General features: G+C 40.2%; 1 protein-coding gene across 19 annotated transcripts in view; it reads left to right on the top strand.

Moving 5' to 3' along the window:
• fhod3b (formin homology 2 domain containing 3b) overlaps window positions 1-23,177 on the top strand; it is a 580,851-nt gene that overhangs the window by 320,002 nt on the left and 237,672 nt on the right. For all 19 annotated transcript variants that reach the window (XM_072283418.1, XM_072283417.1, XM_072283413.1 and 16 more), the window contains exon 6: window positions 22,707-22,801. In XM_072283418.1, coding sequence (XP_072139519.1) covers window positions 22,707-22,801 — 95 coding nt within the window. The remainder of the gene's footprint in view (window positions 1-22,706; window positions 22,802-23,177) is intronic.

The following is a 23,177-nucleotide window of genomic DNA, read 5'->3' as shown; positions in this document are numbered from 1 at the left end:
GTGGACCTGAGGAGAAAGGGAATGAGGAGGAGTTCCAGGGGGAAATAATAGGTGGGTGAGAAGAGGTAAAAGGTAGAGTGGGGAATAGGGAAAGGGTTTTTTTAAACTGGAAGGTGAATTCATGCCATCAGGTCGGAAGCTACCCAGACAGAATATAAGGTGATGCTCCTCCACCCTGAGGGCGGCCTCATATTGGCACAAGAGGAAGCCATGGACCAACTTGTCAGAATGGGAAATGGAATTAAAATGTTTGGCCACCAGGCAGATGCACTTGATAAAGCAGCCCTCCAGTTTACAACATGTCTCATCAATGTAGAGGAGGCTGCAGCGGGAGCACTGGACTCAGCTGATGACCTCAGCAGTTTTGCAGGTGAAGTGTTGCCCCACATGGGGGACTGATTGGAGGTGAGGGAGGAGGTGTATGGGCAGGTGTAGCACTTGGGCAATTGCCACTGAGTAATCTTCTTTGATGTGTGATATTCCTTCTGTATCACTCATCAGCTTATTCCTGGAAGGCGAGTTCCTGGAAATAACTTGGTGTGGCATTTCATCACTGAGGATTTACCTTTTTGATAGCAATAGAGTCATAAGGCTTAAATGTTCATTGCAGCTTGCATTCTGGATTTGGTAAACAATGCTGAATGGGATCGCTCTGAACCATTGTCCTAATGAACAGCACACCCTGAACTTCAGTGTGGATCTGGAGGTCCTCCCATCTACCAACCTTGTGCTTGTATTGCAGCGTCTTTAGTCATTTAGGATTGACAAAGGATGGGGACTGGAGAATTTCTGGAGTGATGATGAGAGTTAATGGAGAAGATTGACTAACTCAGAGAACACAGTCCTGCTGCATTTTCCAATATATTGTCAACGGCTGCAATTCTGCATTTCAAAATTTCACCTTGAGGAGTTACAAATCATTTTAATATGGTTGAATGTTAGGAACTTCATAACAAGTGTGCAGGGTCAATTCCTTTCATTGGGAATATAACTCCAGGAACATCTTACTAATTTATGAACTGACTTCTTTCACAGCATGCACCTGCAATAACCTCAGCCAGGCAAACATTCCACATTAATAAGGCAAAGCTCAACACGCTATTCCAATTGTTACTGTCCTATGGCAGACTGTCTTCAAGTTACCCTGACAGGGTGGGGGGGGGAGCGGGGGGGATGATGACAGAATTACATGCTCAGAATCTTCTGACATCAAGAGGAATGAAGCCCTTTGTTGGAATAACACCAAAGTACCAGGCATTTACCTGTTGACTTTTCTCTTATGAATACCGTTTGTCCTGCTGTGCACTTCAAATAATTTTAAAATCTAAGCTCATGAATCTGGAAGTTACTGTCAAGGATTAATATCGAGTGAATGCTAACTCTGGTCTTATTGCATTTTTGTGAGTGCTTTGTTAGCAGGCCTGCATTCCAGGCCCCCTTTCTTTTTTTAAAATCCCACACCTCTGGAAGTTGTAGTCGTGTCCATCAGAATTTTCAGAAGTCCTTGTTGCCAAATGATCTAAAAAATAAGTCATAACATAAGATGATATCTCTATCATGAAATCTCAATCTGTTTGGAACTTTGAATTTGTTCAGCTACATTTTGATAGTATCTAACCTCTGAGACCAGGTGTACTACTTTAACATCTGTAACTCCAGTTATCTGATTGGGTGCAACCTGCTGTCATATTCTCAACAGATCAGACTAGTTGATGCATATAGCTCTTAGCCCGAGAAAGAATGTTTATCAGGAAAGGATATCTGTCAAATGTATGACAGATTTTTAAAATTTTTTTATAGTAGAGATATACATACATGAATATATATAAATAAAATTTGATTAGTTGCAAATTCACCTGATCTTAGATTCAAAGATTCAAAATTCAAAAGATTCAAAAAACTTCATTTTCATTCTAACCATACATCAGCTCTGCAGGGCAGAATGAGACAGCGTTTCTCAGGGGCGGTGCAATCATAACATAACAAACGCAACACTAAATAATAAACAGAACAATAAATAGTAAAACACAACAGCCACATGTCAGTTAAATCAGTTATAAGTGTCCAGTGCAAGTTAAAAGTGGTCCAAAGCAGAGTCAGGTGGAGCAGCTATTTAGCAGTCTGACTGCCTGTGGGAGGAAGCTGTTTTGTAGCCTTTCGTAGTTTTGATGCTCCTGTAACGTTCGCCTAATGGCAGAAGAACAAACAGTTCATGGAGAGGGTGTGAGGGGTCTTTAATGATGTACCGTGTCTTCTGGAGGCATCGACTCTGAAAGAGGTCTTGGACAAAGGGTAGGGAGACCCCAGTAACCTTCTCTGCTCCCCTAACCACCCTCTGCAAGGCTTTTTTGTTGACAGCACTGCAGCTGGAGTACCAGGTTGTGATGCAAGAGGTCAGCACACTCTCAACCACGCCTCTGTAGAACGTGGTTAAGATGTTAGTGGGGAGTGATGCTTGTTTAAGCTTCCTCAGAAAGTGCAATGTCTGCTGGGCCCGTTTCACAATCCCAGTGGTGTTCCTGGACCAGGTGAGATTGTCTGGGATCTGCACTCCAAGGAACTTGATGTTTTCCATTCTCTCCACTGTGGAGCCGCTGATGCTGAGCGTTGTGTGCTCAGGCTGAGACCGTCTGAAATCGACGATCATCTCCTTGGTTTTGGTGACATTAAGCATCAAGTTGTTATCCCTGCACCAGCTCTCTAGGTGTTTGACCTCCTACCTATACGTAGTTTCATCATTTTTGCTGATGAGCCCCACCACTATGGTATCGTTTGCAAATTTAATGATCAGGTTCTCCTTGAATCTGGCTGCACAGTCATGTGTTAGCAGTGTAAACAGCAATGGGCTAAGCACACAGCCTTGTGGGGATCCAGTGCTCAGTGTGATGGAGTCACAGATGTTCCTGCCAACACGGACTGACTGTGGTCTCTCTGTCAAGAAATCCAGAATCCAGCGACACATGGCAGTGCTAAGGCCAAGCAGCGACAGTTTCTCCACTAGTCTCTGCGGGATGATGGTATTGAACGCTGAACTGAAATCGATGTACAGGATTCTGGCATAAGTGTCTTTGTTGTCCAAGTGAGAGAGAACGCTGTGCAGTGTGGTGGATATTGCGTCCTCCGTAGAGCGATTCGGACGATAAGCGAACTGTAGAGGATCCAGTGATGAGGGGAGGCTGGCTGTGATATGAGGCTTGACAAGCCGTTCAAAACATTTCATCACTATGGGGGTCAGGGCAACGGGACGGTAATCATTCAGACAGGCTACAACTGATTTCTTTGCTACAGGGATGATTGTCGAGGTTTTGAAGCACCTGGGGACAATAGCTTGACTAAGGGAGATGTTGAAAATGTCTGTCAGGACATTTCCCTGTAGAACTTTCCCTGTATTAATATTCCGTAGTATTTCCCCCTGTAGAACACGTCACTATTAGCTGTACTAAATAACTCTGAAGTATCTGCTTTAAGTACCAATAATTTAATTGGCTCACTCATCCAGATAGGTTTCATATCATCCTGTCTTGCATCATGTTCTGCATTTGTTGTTTCAACAAAATTATCATCTAAACTGCGAATGGATCATTTTACAAATTATAAATGCCAAGTACTTAGACAAAACTTAACACAGGACTATTTGCTCTTATTAATCATGATAGTAATTACAATTATGCAAAATTCTTGGTATATTAATTGATGCCACAAACAACAGTATCAAACATCATACCTCTGCTTTCAAATTGTCTTGCTTCTTGACTGTCACTTTGACTTTGAGTGGATACCTGGCCTTTCCTCATACCAGCTGCCCATTTTGAAGGTACAATATCATTCTGTTTCTCTGTTGGATCTTCAGGGCTTTCGGTAGTGCCCTGAAAGTTTTCAGTTTTTGTTTCATCCTGACTCTGCGGTACTGAGCTGACATTAGGAAGTCCATACCAGCTGTAATATCTGTCATCAGTCCTTCAGATGTTTTGAACCACTCTGATACAGTCCTCTCAAGGAATTTAGGAATTCTGTAAGGGCAAATAGCTTGTAGGTACTGAGTTCTTTTCCAAAGCCTGTGTGGACTCTTCTATTATTTCTCCCAGCCTCTGATGATGTTACTTCACTGCAGCCACTTTTATGGAATTTATTGCTTCTCATTTTGTATATGGTTCCCTTGGCTTGAAATCTTGTGAACTATCTCACTTCAACAATTTTGTATAATTGTAATTACTGTTGTTAGTGTTAAGTTTTTTAGAATAGGTAATATGATACATTCTCAGTTAATATTTTAAGAGAGTACAGACTTTTTCTGTGCACTGTTTGCCTTCAAAGTTTATAAATAGTCCCATTGTTCACCTTGGACTTTGACTGCTTATTTTGGGCCATCTTTCAATCGCTCCAGGCGCTAAACATCTTTCCTTCTGCTACACCTCACCCCAATCATCATGTAAACACAGTTTGTAACTTTACTTTGAACATCTGCTTCTCTTTCCTGCATAGGCTTCTGCAGGTGCTTCTATAATGAACACTTTCATTACAAGCGCTGGTGGCCTGGAGGCAGTCTGTCCTGGTGTTGGAGGCCTGGTCTGTGTCTATGTGAGGGGGAGGGTGGGAAAATGGCTTGTTTTGTTGTTGTTCTGCTGAACATTGTGGGCATGCTACGTTGGTGCTGGAATGTGTTGTGACTTATGCGTTGGTCCCAGCATATCCTTGCATGTGTTGACTACTCATTCAGACAACACATGTTTCTATGCATATGTGATAAATAATTCTAAATCTGAACACTTTCAGTCTTGCATTTGTTTGTTATGGTGATGCAAGAGATGCAGAGAAGTAAACATGTCCAACCTGTGCTGTCAAACTCCTAAACAACCCACACTGCAAATCGATGATACTTGAATAAAACCATTAAACGGGACGTACCCCTCTTCTCACAGCTGCCATCAGGGACGAGATACATGAGCCTGAAGACCCAATTAACATGTTAGGAACAACTTTTTCCCCCTACCATCCGATTTCTGAATGGTCCACAAATATTACGTTGATATTCTTCTTTTGCAGTTTTATACTTTATTGTAACTTATAATAATTTGTTATGCCTACACTGCAGTACTGCCCCAAAGCAACACATTTCACGTGCCAATAAATCTGATTCTGACTGCATTTGATCTCATGGAATGTATATACTTACATTCATTTAGTCTGTCTTCCACTCTGGTCCTTCTGAAATAACTCCCTCCATCCTAAAACATGACATCTCCACCACAGTGCGTGGAGTTCCAAACAGCAGTTTCATTGTCCTGCATGTCTGCTCTCATCTGCCACTAGTATCCCCACCAGCCCAACATTGGTACAGAACAAAGCTAGAGTTCACATGGTACTTACCTTCCATCTCTCCAGATTTTGCTTTTAAAATATTATATTTAACTGTTTCTATCAGATCCAATATGATCACGTCATCAATTACATCTTCGCCTTGGATCACCTGGACAATCATCATCATCGGGTACCATGCCCAGTTTGAGCTTTGACTGCCATGGCCCACACACTCCTGTTTTGTGTCAAGTCGATCAACCATTAGTATTCATTTCCAGTTCTCTGGCTGCTGTCTCCATCATCTTTGCCTTCCTCTTGCTTTCTTCCCTTCAATCTCTACCATAATTACCATGCATTCTAACTCCTCTTTACTAATCACATGTCCAATGAAGTCACATTGCCTTTTCATGATCTCGTACATTATTTCTCTTTTTGTGCTTGCTCTGTTCATGACATCCTCATTAGATAGTCGTTTTGTCCATGATGATATTCTTTGCACCCTCCTCAAAAACCACATCTCTGTTGCTTCAATTCGTTTCCTCATGTTACTAAATATTGTCCAACATTCTGAGCCATATAACATAACTGGATAAACGTTAACATTTCAGTACTCTGAGGCAGGCCTAGTTTAGTGTTGGTCTGTATACTCTTCATTCTCGTAAAGGTGTGTTTTGCCGTCCCTATTCTTCTATTGATGTCGATGTCGCACTTGCCATCTGATGTCACCCAGCTTCCTAAGTAGCAAAAGTTCTGTACCTGTTTTATCTCTACCCCATTTATTCTCAAACTGCAGATAGGATTCTCCTTTTTAGATATCACCATACATTCTGTTTTTTTTTGCAATTGATAGATAGATCCATTTTTGCACTTTCTTCAACAACTATATCAATTAAGTTTTGTAGTTCTTCCTCCGTACTTGCAATTAACACAGTGTCATCCACATATCTAAAATTATTGATGTTTTCACCGCCAACTTTGATTCCCAAGATGCCTCTTATTTTTTGTAATATTGTTTGACTGTACACATTAAATAAATCAGGGGAGAAAACACACCCTTGTCTAACGCCTCTCTTGATTTTGATAAACTGACTCACTTCTCCATCTATTTTTACAGCGGCATTTTGTTCCCAGTACAGATTTCTGATTAGGCGGAGGTCTTTCGAATCTAGATCTAGTGTCTCCTGTAATATTTTGAATAACTTATTGTGCTTCACTTTATCAAATGCTTTTGTGTTAGTCGATAAAACAAACAAACAAATCTTTTTGCACTTGAATAGCTCGTTCTGATAGTATCCTTAACATCAATATTGCGTTTCTTGTACCTTTGTCTTTCACAAAACCACATTGTTCTTTACCTATTTCAGCTTGTATCTTACTTTTAGCTCTTGTCATCAAAATTCTTAGAGGTATCTTAGTGATATGACTCATTAAACTTTGGTCCTATGTAATTCACATTCTATTGCTTCAGGTTTCTTAGAAAGAGTGATAAATACTGATTTTTTTTTCATCTCTTCTGGTATTATTCCAGTCTCATAAATGTCATTGATTAAATCAGTAAGTTTTTCAATTCCATAATCTTCAAGGGTGATAAATTGGACAATATCCTGCACAATACTAATACCTATACCTATACCAGGATGCTGTTTATTGACCACAGCTCAACATTTAACACAACCATTCCTGTAGTTCTGATCGAAAAGCTCCAAAACCTGGGCCTCTGTACCTCGCTCTGCAACTGCATTCTCAACATCTTAACTAATAGACCACAATCTGTACAGATCGGAAACAGCATCTCCACCTCACTGACAATCAACAGTGACACACCTCAGGCATATGTGCTTAGCCCACTGCTCTACTCTCTACACCCGTGACTTTGTGACTAGGTGTAGCTCAAATGCCGTCTATAAATTTGCTGGTGATACAACCATCCTTGGTAGAATTTCAGATGGTGGCAAGAGGACGTGTAGTAGTGAGGTGTATCAGCTGGTTGAGTGGTGTCGTAGCAGCAACCTTGCACCCAGTGTCAGTAAGACCAAAGAACTGATTGTGGATCTTAGAAAGGGTGAGATGAGGGAACACACACCAATCTCATAGAGGGATCAGAAGTGGAGAAAGTGAGCTATTTCAAATTTCTGGGTGTCAATATCTCTGAGGATCAAACCAGGATCCAACATATCGATGCAGTTACAAAGAAGGCTGTGATATTTCATTAGGAGCTTGAGAGGGTTTGGTATCGCAACAAAAACGCTCAAAAATTTCTACTGATATTCTGTGAGAGCATTCTAACTGGCTGCATCACCATCTGGTATCGGGGGCAGGGGTGGTGGGGGAGCTACTGTATAGGATTGAAGTAAGCTGCAGAGAGTTGTAAACTTACAGAGCTCCATCAGGAGCACCAGCCTCCATAGTATCCAGGACATCATCAAGGATCAATGCCGCAAAAAGGTGGTGTCCATCATTGAGGACCCCAGACTCCCAGGTCATTTCTTGTTCTCATTGCTACCATCGGGAGGGAGGTACAGAAGTGTGAAGGCACTCGATGATTCAGGAACAGCTTCTTTCCTTCTGCCATCCAATTCCTGAACGGACATTGAACCCATGAACACTACCTCCCTACTTTTTTATTTCTGTTTTTGCTATACCTATTTAATTTAATCTTTTTATGTGTGTGTGTGTGTGTGTGCGCGCGCGCATACACACTGTAATTCAGCCTTTTCTCTATTATGTAACGCATTGTACTGCTACCTCAGGGTCAGCTAATTTCATGACATCTGCAGGTGATTCTGATTCCTCACATTTGAGAAGCAGAAATTAAACTCTGTCACCAGCATTTTGTCCGTAACATAATTCAGTTCTTTTTCTTGAACACAAGTTAAAGGAAATATTCTTAACAGCACTGTGTTAAAGAAAATGTACCAGTTTCTTAAACCTTGAACAATGTTTAATTTCCGGTTTCACTGTATCTTCTGAAGAGCTACTTGATTTATGTTGCAAGTTGTATGCTGTTACTGGGACAAATAAGTAGGCTTTGCCCATAATATTGTCACTTTCTTTTGCCACTCCAGACAATCAGTTGGGCAACAGTGTTGAATGAAAATGCTTTAGCTCCGCATAGTATGGGTGATTTGTCTGGGGAGTATGGAACAGATCACCTGTGAGAGATCAAAGATGCATACAACAAAATCAAGGCAAGGCAGTGAGAAGTTGTCTCAACTTGCCCAGTACTGATGATAAAGAGGTTGTTTGATGTGAGGCAGTAGACAGTTAAGCAACTTGTGATCAAATGCACTCATGCATGACCTGGTCAATAATTTTAATCCTCTTGCACAGCTTGGGCAGATTACTGGTACTTTTTTGATAAAATAGTCAATAAAACCATTTGGGTATTAATCCCAGTGTGCACAAATATGCCTTTCAAAATCACTGAAAGGATCTGTATTTCTTTTCATTGACTGATTCTTTTGAAGACTGACCTGGCAGATATCTGTGCTGTGCTCCCGTTACAAATTGCAGGCTGATTGCTTGACTGAGAGATGAGAATGCCATTCTGGTGGATTAAAGTACTGAGATACTAGAATGTTATTCATCACAAAGCTTAGATGTTTAGTTATGGCCAAGGTTCCCGTTTAACGTCTGTCTGATTGTAACTGGACTAGCATCTCAGATATGAACAGGTTCTCTTTGGACAAACAAGGAAAGGTTGAAAAGTATGATCCTCTGGTATTCCTGATTTTATTTTATGGTTTGTAAATTATTTGTTCTCACCATAGAGATGGGATTAGGTGTGAAAGTGATCTGTGAATTCACGACACTAAGTGAGGGAGGATGTATTATGCTTGTATAATGCGTTTGATCAACTATTTTTTTGCAAATTCCAGAAGATGTCACATTTTTAATGGGAAGTATGATGCAGCCTTACTTTCTGTTCCTGCTGTAAAGTTTGTAGGTTTCATACAAAAACACGGTGCTGAAATGTTTATTTTGCTATTTTTCTCTCATGGAGTGCAAATCAATCTGGATGCCATTTACCACAGACAGTGAAGTTTTGGTAACTGCATTGAAGTTACTGAGGTCTAAGGTGCTTACACTTGGCAGGGAATCATTTTTTAACTTTTCCTTTTTACAAATAATTGTTACTACAATTCCTGGGTTGCCATTGTTTTGTCAAATTATATTTTGTTCATATTGAGTGGCATTTGTACTTGTGCCCTGTGGGGTTTTAACCTGAAATGTCAATAATTCTAACCACCCCCCCCCACCCCATTCCAACCCCCCAATGCTGCTTGACCTGAGCAGTGAGGAATTCCTTCTGCCCTTGTGAAGATTTTTTACATTTACTTTTGTGCCTTTTGCCACTTGTCATGAACCACTGGAAACAAGGTGTTTCATCTCTTTTGCTCTGGTTTGGTAATGCATTACATTGCTTTGTTATTTGCAGTTTATTAAGTTTTTCATTGTACTTTCCCTTTTTAGACAGCATCCTGGTGAGTATTGTTCATACACTCTCACGATCTACGATGTATCGACTGTAGTAGTGAGTTCAGTTGTTTGAATGTTGCGTGTAGGGAGTTCAATTGGTTCAGTTCAGCATTCAACACCACTGTCCCACAGACTTTGGTGAACAAACTCCTCCTCTTCAGTCTAACTACACCACTATGCAACTTGGATTTCAAATTGAACAGACTTTGGATAGTTAAGATGCACAACAGCTCCTCCCTCTCCTGCTGTACACTCTGCCCACACACGATGGCACGACCTAACAGCCAAGTCATCACGTTGTCAAGTTTGACGATGACACAACAGAGGTGGGGCTCATCACCAACAATGATGAGATGGCCTACTGAGAGGAGGTGGAAGAGCGCGAGGTCTGGTGCTAGGCAAATAACTTCTTCCTCCATGTCAACAACACAAGGGAGATGGTTACCAACGAAAGAAGAAATTGCAGCACTGGAACCCTTCTTTACAGCGAAGCCACAGTGGTGGAAACTGAACAGTTTCAAACTCCCTGGGAGTGCACCTTCCACCATTAATGCACAGCAGTCGCAGTGTATGCCATCTGCAATACATGTGCAGAGTCATCTGACAGCTCCTCACAAACCCACAACCTCTCCCATCAGGATGGACTCTGATATCAGGTACATGAGAGGACCTTCCATGTTGCACACCTTCCTAACTTTGCCATATTGCTAGTTCTGAGTCCTTGTACACTCTATCCAAGTTTGTTGTCAAAGAGAGTACCAGAACATGGCTGCTAAGGGCAATACGTATTGGTCTTAGGGTCATGCAAAACCTATCTTGGCCATGATTGTTCTACTTTTTCATTTTTAATATTTTCTCAAATTCCCCCCTTGAAAGATAATACTAAAACAGCTTTTACCTATTGTGTACAATTCTTTCCAGACTCTGAGTATGCAACCAGTTCTGGGTTAAGTTCCAATTGAAGAGGGCTGGCATTTTTAGCAGTATTTGGAAGGTGCTGATGTCAGAATATTCCTACTCTTTGGCACTAAATTTGCCTTTTGAAGTGGATATACAAGATTGCAAGATGTAAGGATACTGGGTGTGGCGTGGTTCCAAATCAGGATCATTCTCTCAACAATCACACAGAAAACAGATCTGTTTTTAGGATATTGATCTGCTACTTGCCATTAAAGATTGAAAATATGTTTAGACACTGGAATTCTTCAGATGCTGGAAGTCCATAGCAACACGCATGGAATGCTGGAGGAACTCAGCAGGTCATGCAGCATACATGGAAATGAATAAACAGTCGACATTTTGGGCTGCGACTCTTCTTCTGGATGGGAGGGGAATGGCGAGCACGCCAGAATAAAAATGAGGGGAGAGGGGAAGGTAACAAGTGAGGCCATGTTGGTGCAAAAGGTAAAAGTTAAAGGGCTGGAGAGGAAGGAATCTGATAGGAAAGGAGACTGGACCATGGGAGAAGGGGAAGAAGGATTGCCTCTATGGGGAGGGGAAAAGCAGGTGAGAAGAGGTAAGAGGCAGGTGTGGGGATTAGAAGAAGAGGGAGGGAAGAGGGGGAAAAACATTCCAGAAGGAGAAATGAATGTTCATGCCATCATGTTGGAGGCTATCCAGATCGAATATGAGGTATCGCCTCTCCACCCTGAGAGTGGTTCAAGAGGAGGCCATGGGCTGATATGTCAGGACAGCAATGGGAATTGGAATTAAAGCGGTTGGCCACCGGGAAATTCCACTTTTGGAGAATGGAGTGGAGGTGTACAACAAAGTGATCCCCCAACTTACAGTAGGTCTCACCAGTATTGGGAACCCCAGATTTAATAGATGACCCCAAAAGATTCACAGATGGAGTGTTTCCACACCTGGAAGGACAGTTTGGGGCCCTGAATGGAGGAGAGGGAGGAGGTGAATGGGCAGGTGGTACACTTTGGCCACCTGCAGGGTTAAGTGCCAGGAGGGAGGTTAGCACAGCGGGACAAATGGGCAAAAGGAATGACGGAGGGAATCTTTGTGGAAAGCAGAGAGTGGGGGGAAGTAAAGATGTGTTTGATGGTGGGGTCCCTTTGGAGGTGACGAAAGATGTGGAGAGTGATGTGTTGGATGCAAAGGCTCATGGGGTGGTAGGTTAGGACAAGAAGAACCCTAAGGTGGCGGGAATATGGGGTGAGTGCAGAAGTTGGGGATGGAGGCGATTCAGGTGAAGGCTGCATCAATGGTGGAGGAAGGGAAGCACCGTCCCAGGAAAAGAAAGCCTCATCCTGGGAACAGAGATGAAGGAACTGAGAAAAGGGAATAGGATTTTTACAGGAATAATGCTGCTGTGATGGGCTATATTCATGGGTATTCGTGTATGATTGAATGACAATTAAACTTGAACTTTGAGACAGGTGTGAAGACGTATAGTTAAGATAGCTGTGGCAATTGGTCTTTAGAAGCAGGTTAATAATACATTGAAGAAAATACATGCTGTACTGAACTTGAACAATTTGTGCCATCCATATGTTACTTGTATTGATGTCCATTGTAATACTACAAGTATTTTTTTAAGATTCTAAAGTGGGTAGTTGGAGAATTATCATGTTTCCTTGCTTGCAATGGTAAATTATTTTTTTTCTGAGTTTTTCCATTACCTATTTCTGCTCTGAACGTTTTCCATTGATGGATAAATAATTGCTGCAAATTTGTGATCGTTCAGAATTCCTGGCTGTATATTAATGCGAGGGGCTCAGTTACCTGTTAACCATTTTGACCATGAGTCAGTCTATTTAACTTATCTCTCTAAGATTAAGTAAACACCACTTCATTTGTTTAAGTGGGCATGCATGGCTTCATGTTTTCCTTATCTCAAACACTTCTGATATTTGTTCAGTATTGATAATTCTGTACATGGGGTGGGGTGTGAAGTGGGGGTGGGATGGATTGATTTTCCAGACTTGTTTTTTTGTGTGTGAGTGAGAAGCGCTATCTGCGTGTTCTGTGCAATTGCCAGAAGCTGGCAGAAATTACTGTACATTCCGTATCTAAGGCAGATTCTGAAATTTTCTGTATCTTCGAGATGAAGTTGCCTGTGCATAATTATTTCTCATTAAGTTCTTTCACTTAACTCAGCAGTTAACACTAAATATTAATTTTAAAACAATTCCCAGTTACTATCCCAACTCAACACAGCATATCCGAGTTCTAATAGACTAGTGCTGAAGTGGGGTGATGTGTCATTCAACTCTATTGTAATAGGCATGCATGGGCATAGAAAATTAGATTTTTGCATCAGCACAGTACATAACAAACATGACAATTGTAAATTAGCATAAATTGCATACATGTGTGTGCACAAAAACTAAACTAAATAATCATAAAAAGTTCAAGTTCTACAAAAAAAAAGGAAATATACTTTGAGGTAGTGTTGAGGTTTTTCAGGTCAGCATGGTACTGTTGTGGGTAGATGCCAATCAAAGACCATTCAATACAGGATGGGGAAGCTTCCTAAAATAAGAAAATATCTCTGTGGAGTTCACATATTGGAACGTTGCTGTACAACTACTCTGATTTAGGGGCATCATACACTGGTCCCTTGCAAAAGAAAAGCACGTTTATCATTATTGTTACATTGCATTTTTCCTGGCTGCTTCTCCTCAACTTCCACATCTGTGAAACATATTTTGGACATGTGTTTCTTCTACTTTATTTTTCTCTGAAGCCAAGTTCAAATAAATAATAGGCATGAGTGGGTTTCATTTAAATCATTAAGTTGTCTCATTCAATAGTGATGAGTATATAGGGCGGCACAATGGCCTAGTGGTTAGCCCAATGCTTTACAATACAGGAGACCCAGATTCAATTCCTGCCACTGCCTGTAAAGAGTTTGTATGTTCTCCCCGTGACCACATGGGTTTCCTCCGGATGATCCGGTTTCCTCCCACAGTCCAAAGAGCTATCGGTTGGTAGTTTAGTTGGTCATTGTAACAGCTGTGACAGCTAGGATTAAATCAAGGGATTGGTGGGCGGTGTGACTCAAAGGGCCGGAAGGGATTACTCCATGCTGTATCTCAATAAATAAATAAGGTGCCAATTATAATCAATTTCACTTTATTGACCAGATTGGTACAGCCTTTCTCCTGATGAGGTGAAAATAATGAATATCTTATCCTACTTGTGAGATCCCTTTACATAGTGGCTTAGTTAATGCTTTTATACATTTCTAGCATGACTTTCCTGCATTTGTTCCATATCTTGTCCAGATAAGACAAATATCACAAACATCTTAATCATCTTTTCGACATACCCTTGCTAACTTTATGGAACTGTGGACAAGCATTCTAAAGTCTCTTTGTTATTCTTTTTTTTAGTGCTGTGTAATTTCTGTAGTAATTTCTGTATTATTTGCTCTCACCAAATGCTTTGCTTCACAGTTCTCAGCATCCAGCTGTCTAGCAGATATCCCTCGAAACACTTTTCTGTATCATAATCTATTAAGCTTTTAGTTGGATATATCTTGCGAAATTTTGGAAAAGAGAAGGAGAGTTATGTCCACTGTCTAGAGGCAAAATCTAAAAGTAAATTGTTCGCTCACTATTATTAGTTACAGGAATTTGTGCTCAAATGGCTAATAGATTCCTTGCTGTGCCTTGGTGACTGTGATTTAAAAGTGATTACAAAGCATTATGAGGCATTTAAAGATGATAAGGAATAGTTCTTTACATAGCCTTACACAGCATAAATCAGATTATTTGCTTAATTATTTTTGTGAGAAATACTGAACACTGGATCAGAGACAATAGAAACCATAGAAACTACAGCACAGAAACAGGCCTTTTGGCCCTTCTTGGCTGTGCCGAACTATTTTCTGCCTAGTCCCACTGATCTGCACACGGACCATATCCCTCCATACACCTCCCATCCATGTATCTGTCCAATTTATTCTTAAATGTTAAAAAAGAACCCGCATTTACCACCTCCTCTGGCAGCTCATTCCATACTCCCACCATTCGCTGTGTGAAGAAGCCCCCCCCCCAATGTTCCCTTTAAACTTTTTCCCCCTCACCCTAAACCCATGTCCTCTGGTTTTTTTCTCCCCTTGCCTCAGTGGAAAAAGCCTGCTTGCATTCACTCTATCTATACCCATCATAATTTTATATATCTCTATCAAATCTCCCCTCATTCTTCTACACTCCAGGGAATAAAGTCCCAACCTATTCAACCTTTCTCTGTAACCGAGTTTCTCAAGTCCCGGCAACATCCTTGTAAACCTTCTCTGCACTCTTTCAACCTTATTTATATCCTTCCTGTAAATTGGTGACCAAAACTGAACACAATACTCCGGATTCGGCCTCACCAATGCCTTATACAACCTCATCATAACATTCCAGCTCTTATACTCAATACTTTGATTAATAAAGGCCAATGTACCAAAAGCTCTCTTTACGACCCTATCTACCTGTGACGCCACTTTTAGGGAATTTTGTATCTGTATTTCCAGATCCCTCTGTTCCACTGCACTCCTCAGTGCCTTACCATTAACCCTGTATGTTCTACGTTGGTTTGTCCTTCCAACGTGTAATACCTCACACTTGTCAGTATTAAACTCCATCTGCCATTTTTTAGCCTATTTTTCCAGCTGGTCCAAGTCCCTCTGCAGGCTCTGAAAACCTTCCTCACTGTCTACTACACCTCCAATCTTTGTATCATCAGCAAACTTGCTGATCCAATTTACCGCATTATCATCCAGGTCATTGATATAGATGACAAATAACAATGGACCCAGCACTAATCCCTGTGGCACATAAAACAAAGAAAACAAAAATCACAAACAAGAGAAAATCTGCAGATGCTGGAAATCTGAGCAACACATAAAATACTGGAGGAACTCAGCAGGCCAGGCAGCATCTATAAGGAAGAAAAGTACAGTCGATGCACCGAGCTGAAACCCTTCGGCAGGACTGGAGCAAAAAAGTTGAGCAGATTTGAAAGGTGTGGGGAGGGGAGAGAGAAACGCCAGGTGATAGGTGAAACTTAGAGGGGGAGGGATGAAGCAACGAGGGAGGCGATGGACGGACAAGGAGATAACGTGAGAGAGGGAAAGGGGGATGGGAAATGGTAAAGGCTGGGGGGAGGCATTACTGGAAGAAATCTATGCCATTAGGTTGGAGGCTACCCAAATGGAATATAAGGTGTTGTTCGCCCAACGTAAGTGTGGCCATATCACGACAATGAAGGAGGCCATGGATGCACATATCAGAATGGGAAGTGGAATTAAAATGGGTGGCCACTGGGAGATTCCGCTTGTTTTGGCAGACGGAGCATAGGTGCTCAGCGAAGCGGTATCCTATTCTATGTCGAGTCTCACTGATATACAGGAGGCCCTACATCTCCTCCTGTACTACCATTCAGGGCCCCAAACAGTCCTTCCAGGTGAGGCGACACTTCACCTGTGAGTCTGTTGGAGTCATATATTGTGTTCGGTGCTCCTGGTGTAGCTTCCTGTATATCGGTATGCATGTTATAGAACACAATTTGTCTTCAGGCACCATTGAGTAATAAACCAACCTGCTAAAAATAATGTGTTTGTATTTTATTACATATTATCCCTTTTGAAGAATAGCCTCTGGCTTCAAATGTCAATTTTTTTTTTAATACAGCTTTTACAAGCAAGAAACACAAGACCATAAAATATCTAATAAGAATTAATATACACAAAATATATTTGATAATTTTGACTTACTTTTAAAGCCTAAAAGACATTTGACATTCTACTTGCACCTCATTTTAATTTGCATGTGCTGATCAAAAGCAATATTCTGCCAGTGCTATGTTAAAGTATGAACATGTGTTGAGGCAGTAGCAGAGTTATCTGAGGTGTGCCCTGACTCTACTTCAAAGTTCTTAAAAATTCTGCTTAAGGACAAGTGAGAAATGAAGAAAAATAATTCTTACTTTACTTTACTTGGCCCTTACTTTCCTTCCCTTAATGTCCTTCAGTCTGGTGATGATCAGTGGACAAGGACATCTGGAGATAAATAGGTAGATTCCAAATCTTGTTTTTATTGTAAGTTGAAGAAATAGCATTGAATGTTAAAACTTCCTTAGTAATGTAGAAAGTATTGAAGACTGGGAGTGATTCCAGGGCAACTATCTGATTTGGACAACCTAAAGTTATGGGAGAGTTTCTCAAATGGTTTATGAGACCACCTAATTTCTCGCATTGCAGCTTTGATCTCAAACATAGTGGCATTTAATCCTTTCTGAATCTCTTTTGTTAATGCATTGATTTTCAGTGCCCAATCAAAGTGTGGTAACACTCAAATATTGCCAAATGCCATGGAGCTCATCAACCTGATGATTAACTTGGTTTCTCTTTCCACAAACATTGCCTTATTTGCTGAGTATTTCCTAATGTTCTATCTTTTATTTTAAACTTTGCTTATTGGTTATTGTAGGTTATAGTTTTATGTTCAATGTTTATTTGTTAATTATTATCATGTTTAAAGGGAGGTTCATCGGACTGTTTTGCTGATCCTTTATTGAGCCATCGGTAGATTGGAATAAATGGAAGTAGATCTGGATGACTAGAGAGAAAGGTGCAAAGCCATGAAAATGTAGGCAGAAACCCAGTCAATTTTTACCATCAGATTTTGGGCAACAGTTCATGCATTATGCCTTTAGTACAAGTGCTAACTATTCAAGAGATAGATGTTCACTTAAGCAAGTTCCTAGTCAGTATTGTCTTGGCAGTTGTCTTTGGAGACTGTGTTGAGCCATGGCCTTGTGATTTGTAGGGAGCAATCCTTAGGAGGGTTAAATCCTATCACTCACCTTACTGAGGTTTCTGTGGATTGAGTGATCTTTAATGTCTATCACGGTAAGGTCTACTTCACATGCTATATATGTCTGCTCAACATATCTGTGCACAGTGCTCTACAATATCTGGGAGGCTCCAAATGACAATAATGGTGCCCAGGTGTTCATTATGCTCATTGACACCTATACATAGTTTGTCTATGCTTTAAGATTGTAGATATGTGCATTCAAGCTATTATAGTGGATGGCAATTAGGAGGGTGTTGCCTAAAATAGATCTTGTGGTTAAGCTGCAGACTTCAAGAAGGATGGAACATCTCAAGTTCTTAATCACTTATCAAAATTGTGCACAAGTTCCCCCACCCCAACTTACTTCTAAAGTTGCAAATGTTCATTCAATAGTTTAAAATGTCTTTTTTAAATTAATATTTGCTGGAAAAAGTATACAACACTTGCAAGTTCTCAGGTTTGAAACTAATAACTGACCTAAAAAGGTGTTTGTAGAAGAGAATTACAGAATTTCTTCCACACTGTTTGGAATAGTTCGTAAGCTCACTCTAGAAAGGTGTCTCTCAAATTGTTGGACGATGCCCATTAATCTTAACTCAAGGCCTGCAAGATTGGGGCAGCTCAGTAACGTAGTGGTTAGTGTCATGCTCCCAATTTCCAAAGATGTATTGGTTTATCTCTGCCCCCCCCCCCACATACTTGCTCTAGCTTTCTCCCCCCTACCTTTTTAGTCCTGATGAGAAGTCTCAGCCTGAAACATCGACTCCTTATTCCTTTCAATAGATGCTGCTTGGTCTGCTGAGTTCCTCAAGTATGTTTTGTATGTTAATATGGCTTTCCAGAGTCTGCAGAATTTCTTGTGTCTAAGACGCATGGGTTCGTAGGTTAATTGGTCGCATGTGTGTAATTGGTCCGTGCGGGCTTGTTGAGCCGAAAAGACCTGTTACCGTGCTGTATGTCTAAATAAAAATAAAATTAGTGGTATAGAAATTCTGTTGTGCTGCATGTTTATGTAAAAGATTAGCATTATTTGTCAAAATGTACATCAAGTCATCAAAACACAGTGAAATAGGTCATTTGAGTCAGTGACCGTTACAGTCTGAAGATGTGCATCATGAAGAAGAAGCAAGTGTCATCATGTTTCAAATGCCAATATAGCACGCCCACATCTTACTTCATCCTTATGTCTTTCAAATGTGGAAGGAAACCATAGGACCAGGAGAAACCCACAAGGTCACAGAGAGAACGTACAGACATTACAGTGGCGTTATTTGAACCGTGAACGCAGGTGCTGTAAAGTCTTAGATTAACTAGTGCCGTGCCTAGTCACTGACATTCAGTTGTTTAATATGCATTACACAACTTAATGTCAGTGACTACAATTTAATGAAAGAAATTAATATGGCGGCAGGGCAGCATAGTGGTTAGCACAATGCTTTACAATTCCAGCAACCCAGGTTCAATTCCTGCTGCTGCATGTGAGGAGTTTGTACATTCTCCCCGTGACCGCATGGGTTTCCTCCAGGTGCTCCGGTTTCTTCCCACAGACATACTGGTTGGCAAGTTATTTGGTCATTGTGAATTATCCTATAATTAGGCTAGGATTAAATCTGGAGATTGCTGGGCAGAGAGACTCTAAGAGCTGGAAAGGCCTATTCCACACTGTATCGCAATAAATAAGTAAATCATGAACAATGCCATGTGGATTACAGGGTTCATGGTTGACATTTGGGATCTCTGTGCACTTGAGTGACAAATACCCCACTAAAATAATTTCCCACTCAGGATCAATAAGGTACTTATTATTATTATTATTAAAATATCCAGCCATCCATGTAGATTCAGAGATATTTCATAATGTGCTAGATATCACATTCATGGTGAATGCATAGACTAAAAAGATTTATTGGTTGGGCACCAGATGTACTTCGGTTGCACTAATAAGATTATTTTGCATAGTGCCGGAGGATATGGGAATAAAGCTGGCAAAAGATACAAATATGTAATTGGGGTTTGACAAATTTAAGAAACCTTGGAATTAGAGGAATTTGTATCTCTGAGTTATTGTGTAACTTTGCTTGAAGTAGTTTGTCTTGAAGCCTGTTAGAAGGCTGAAATCTGCCAATGCTTGTTTCCCTGATTTCCTTCAATAGTGGAATACATACTGTACTTTAACCTATTTGTTATCTTCATCTCATAGCTGTCATGAGTACTGACATGACAACAGCTGAAAGATGACAATTGTTTGCCAGGCACATACTAATCACAGTAGATTTAATATTTAGATTAAGGATACAAGGCCAGTTCATACTGGGAGGATTTGTATAAACAAAGAAATGAAGCCTTAATATGACCAACCACTGAGGCACATTCTGTATATATTCATCATTATTTTATGAGCTGTCAACGTTTCTTAGTGGGGCCTGTTAGATCTCACACAGTTTCTATAGCGATGCTATTGAGAGCAGGGCCAGAAAAGTATAAACGTACACCAAAGTCATAACTTGTGATATACATTTCTTATCTAATCTGAGCAAGAAAAGATGTGGAATAGAAGGAACAAAACTGTGAAGATGCATAACTAAATCCTGCTTCCTTCAGAGCAACTCCAGTCTTGTATTTGCCTAGAGAATGAGCACCTATTGTCAATACTGCACGTGTGGAGGATAGTTTGAAAGGCAGTGTACCAGTAAATAACAACTGCTTTTTGTCACCAGACTTTGTATAATTATCAAATTATTTCTTTGTTACAGCCATGAGTGCCATAGGTGGTCAATGCAAAGTGTACCATGTGGAAACATGAATTTAACTGATAGATGCTTGTGCATGAATGGTGTTGAATAGAAAGATATTTAAGAAGAGGAGGGCTTTAAAGACAGAAAATGTGTGAACTTGCGCCAAAGGGGAACATAATGACGAAGTAGATGCTAAGTATATGACAAGGTGATAAACTGAAAATGGGGAAGGGAATGTTTGAAATTAATGCCACACTGAAATGATTAGAATCAAACATTTACCCGTAAAGGATTGACATAAACACCCACTGAATTAGGCAGAAACTACTTGAACTAATAAAACAGTATTTAATTAAACACCTTTATTTATTTTAATCACTCCAATGTGACTATAATTTACGCATGGTTTGGTGAACAGGAGTGAATTTAAAGATGCCTCTTGTTGCACCTAAAACCAATTTCTAATGTGTTTTAGAAAATTTTATCAACCTTCTGAATTATTTTATTAATTTAAAAAATGTTATTCAATTTTCAAATTTAATTACATAGAGTAATATCTACTCTCCCCCTTCCCTTAACCCTTCCCCCATAACATACCCCTACCTAAAAAAAACAGAAAAAAAATAAGAAAGAAAGGTTTCATTTCAGACTTTTTTTCCTCCAGTGTTCTGTAGCACATGACAAAATTAAATTATCAAGCCTTCATTCCCAAGTGCTCATATTCTGAAGTTTATGGTCAACTGAAGATTTCTGTGAAGGATCACTGGATCCTAAACTGATGGCCACGTTTTCTCCTCTAGCAATTGGGATCTTGGCTATAGGAAATAAAATTTCCTTGTCTAAAACTAGTCCTTGAAACAGAAAAGGTCATTTTTTTCCCAATTTTTTTCACTTATTCCATTGAAGTTCCTGATATGCTTTCTAGGCACTGTGTTCCTCAAGGTTAATAAGGAAATTATAAAATGAAAGTTGATTCTTAACCTTATTACAGCAAACAGCTTAGCTCTACTCTAACTTTATAAAGCTTTTTCCAAAAAATTATTTTTGCGGATTTTTCTCCACAACTGTTCATGGCTTTGTTTATTTTCATGATTATCACAAAACAAATTAGCATGCTTTGATCTCAATTTAAAGACACACCTACACAATAGACAATAGGTGCAGGAATAGGCCATTCGGCCCTTTGAGCCAGCACCGCCATTCACTGTGATCACGGCTGATCATCCACAATCAGTATCCAGTTCCTGCCTTATCCCCATAACCTTTGATTCCATTATCTTTAAGAGCTCTATCCATCTCTTTCTTGAAAGCATCCAGAGACTTGGCCTCCACAGCCTTCTGGGGCAGAGCATTCCATTTATCCACCGCTCTCTGGGTGATTTTTCACACGTAGGCTGATCTTTATCAGAACTAGATTTCTCTTTGCCTGACTGCAGTGAATGGGAGGAGAGAATGAAAGAGCAACACTGTATTTTATGCCTTTTTGTCAGAAGTTCCTTACCAACGATCACTGTTCTTCACCTAATGAGGATAGACATTGCCACTTTTATGATTGCATTAGTTAGCTTTTACTCTCTTCACTCTTTCTATCTCCTCCCACATGCCCACAACCTTTTTCTATACTTCTTCCAAAAAGGGGAACTTTTGAAAAAAAAATCAGGGCGAAAGTAATGGTAAAGACAACCTATTAGCCCATCTTTGTCAATTGCTTTTGGCACTTTAATACCAATGCATGATGTCACCTTACTTTCACCCCTAACCAGTACCCATAGTTACAAGGTAATCAAGATATATTGTTGGAAAGAAGTAGAAAGAATGTTGTGAGGATTCCCCCCATCCCCCCGTGATAAAGTGCATCATCTGGATGCTAGATCTACAGCTCATTTTGGAGGCTGCTTGATTTCGCGCAACTCCTAAAGCTCAGTCCAGAAACTGAACTGCACCAACAGGCACTTGGTGGCCTTCAGTTTAGTTCAATTCTTAGAATAAACTATAATTCTGCTGCTGGCTAATGAACTGAGGCTATTGACTTCATCTTTGGCAGCAAAGCCCATGGGTCGTAGTTGAAATATTTATGGTCTGTATAAGAGTGGTTAAAACCATAGATCAATCAAACTAGGACAAAGGACTTCTGTATGTTAAACTGATATGTTTGTGAGGCTTGAGCAATCTTAATACTTCTTAATGCCATTTGTTAATTATTATTGGAAGATATATCATAATACTGGTCTAAATTGCATGGAATTACTGACTTTATGAGAATCAATAGTGCTTGTTTTGTTTAAATAGTTGATTTTAAAAAGGCTGTTTCTTTTTCAAATTATTTCTTTGTGCCTCACTATGATTTCCCTAGAGTTTTAAATAAGTGTGATGCATTTTGTTTCTGCAGCCCTTGGCCAGATTATGCTCTATGTGGATGGAATGAATGGGGTGATAGGCCACAATGAGAGTATCCAATGGCTGTACACACTCATTGGCTCAAAGGTAAGAAACAAAGCAGTGAGAAATATAAATATCAGAAATCTACCAACATATTGCATACTTGCGCCCAAACTGCTACTATGAACATAACATCTTTTGCAGGATACCTAGATATCAGCTGCCACAATGTATTAGTTCCACCCGTGGTAAGGGAACACGTTATTTGCTGAAGAAGATTTTTATATAGTGTTGGCAATCTTAACTGGTTCTTATAGATAGAAAACATTGAATTATAAATCTGCAGGAATTATCTTGCACATCCAACTGCAATTAAAGCAAAACCTAAGAATAGCCATCTTAACCTTCCCTCTCTGAGGAACTACTCTGGTGTGGATGTTGCCTTACAGCTTCCATTTGATGCAGCCAGATTTGAACAAAG

This window comes from Mobula birostris, chromosome 19 (genome assembly GCF_030028105.1).
Source record: "Mobula birostris isolate sMobBir1 chromosome 19, sMobBir1.hap1, whole genome shotgun sequence".
In the NCBI taxonomy this organism is placed as follows: Eukaryota; Metazoa; Chordata; class Chondrichthyes; order Myliobatiformes; family Myliobatidae; genus Mobula; species Mobula birostris.
Note: the sequence above shows the minus strand (reverse complement) of the source record. Positions and strands in the feature narration are given on the sequence as shown.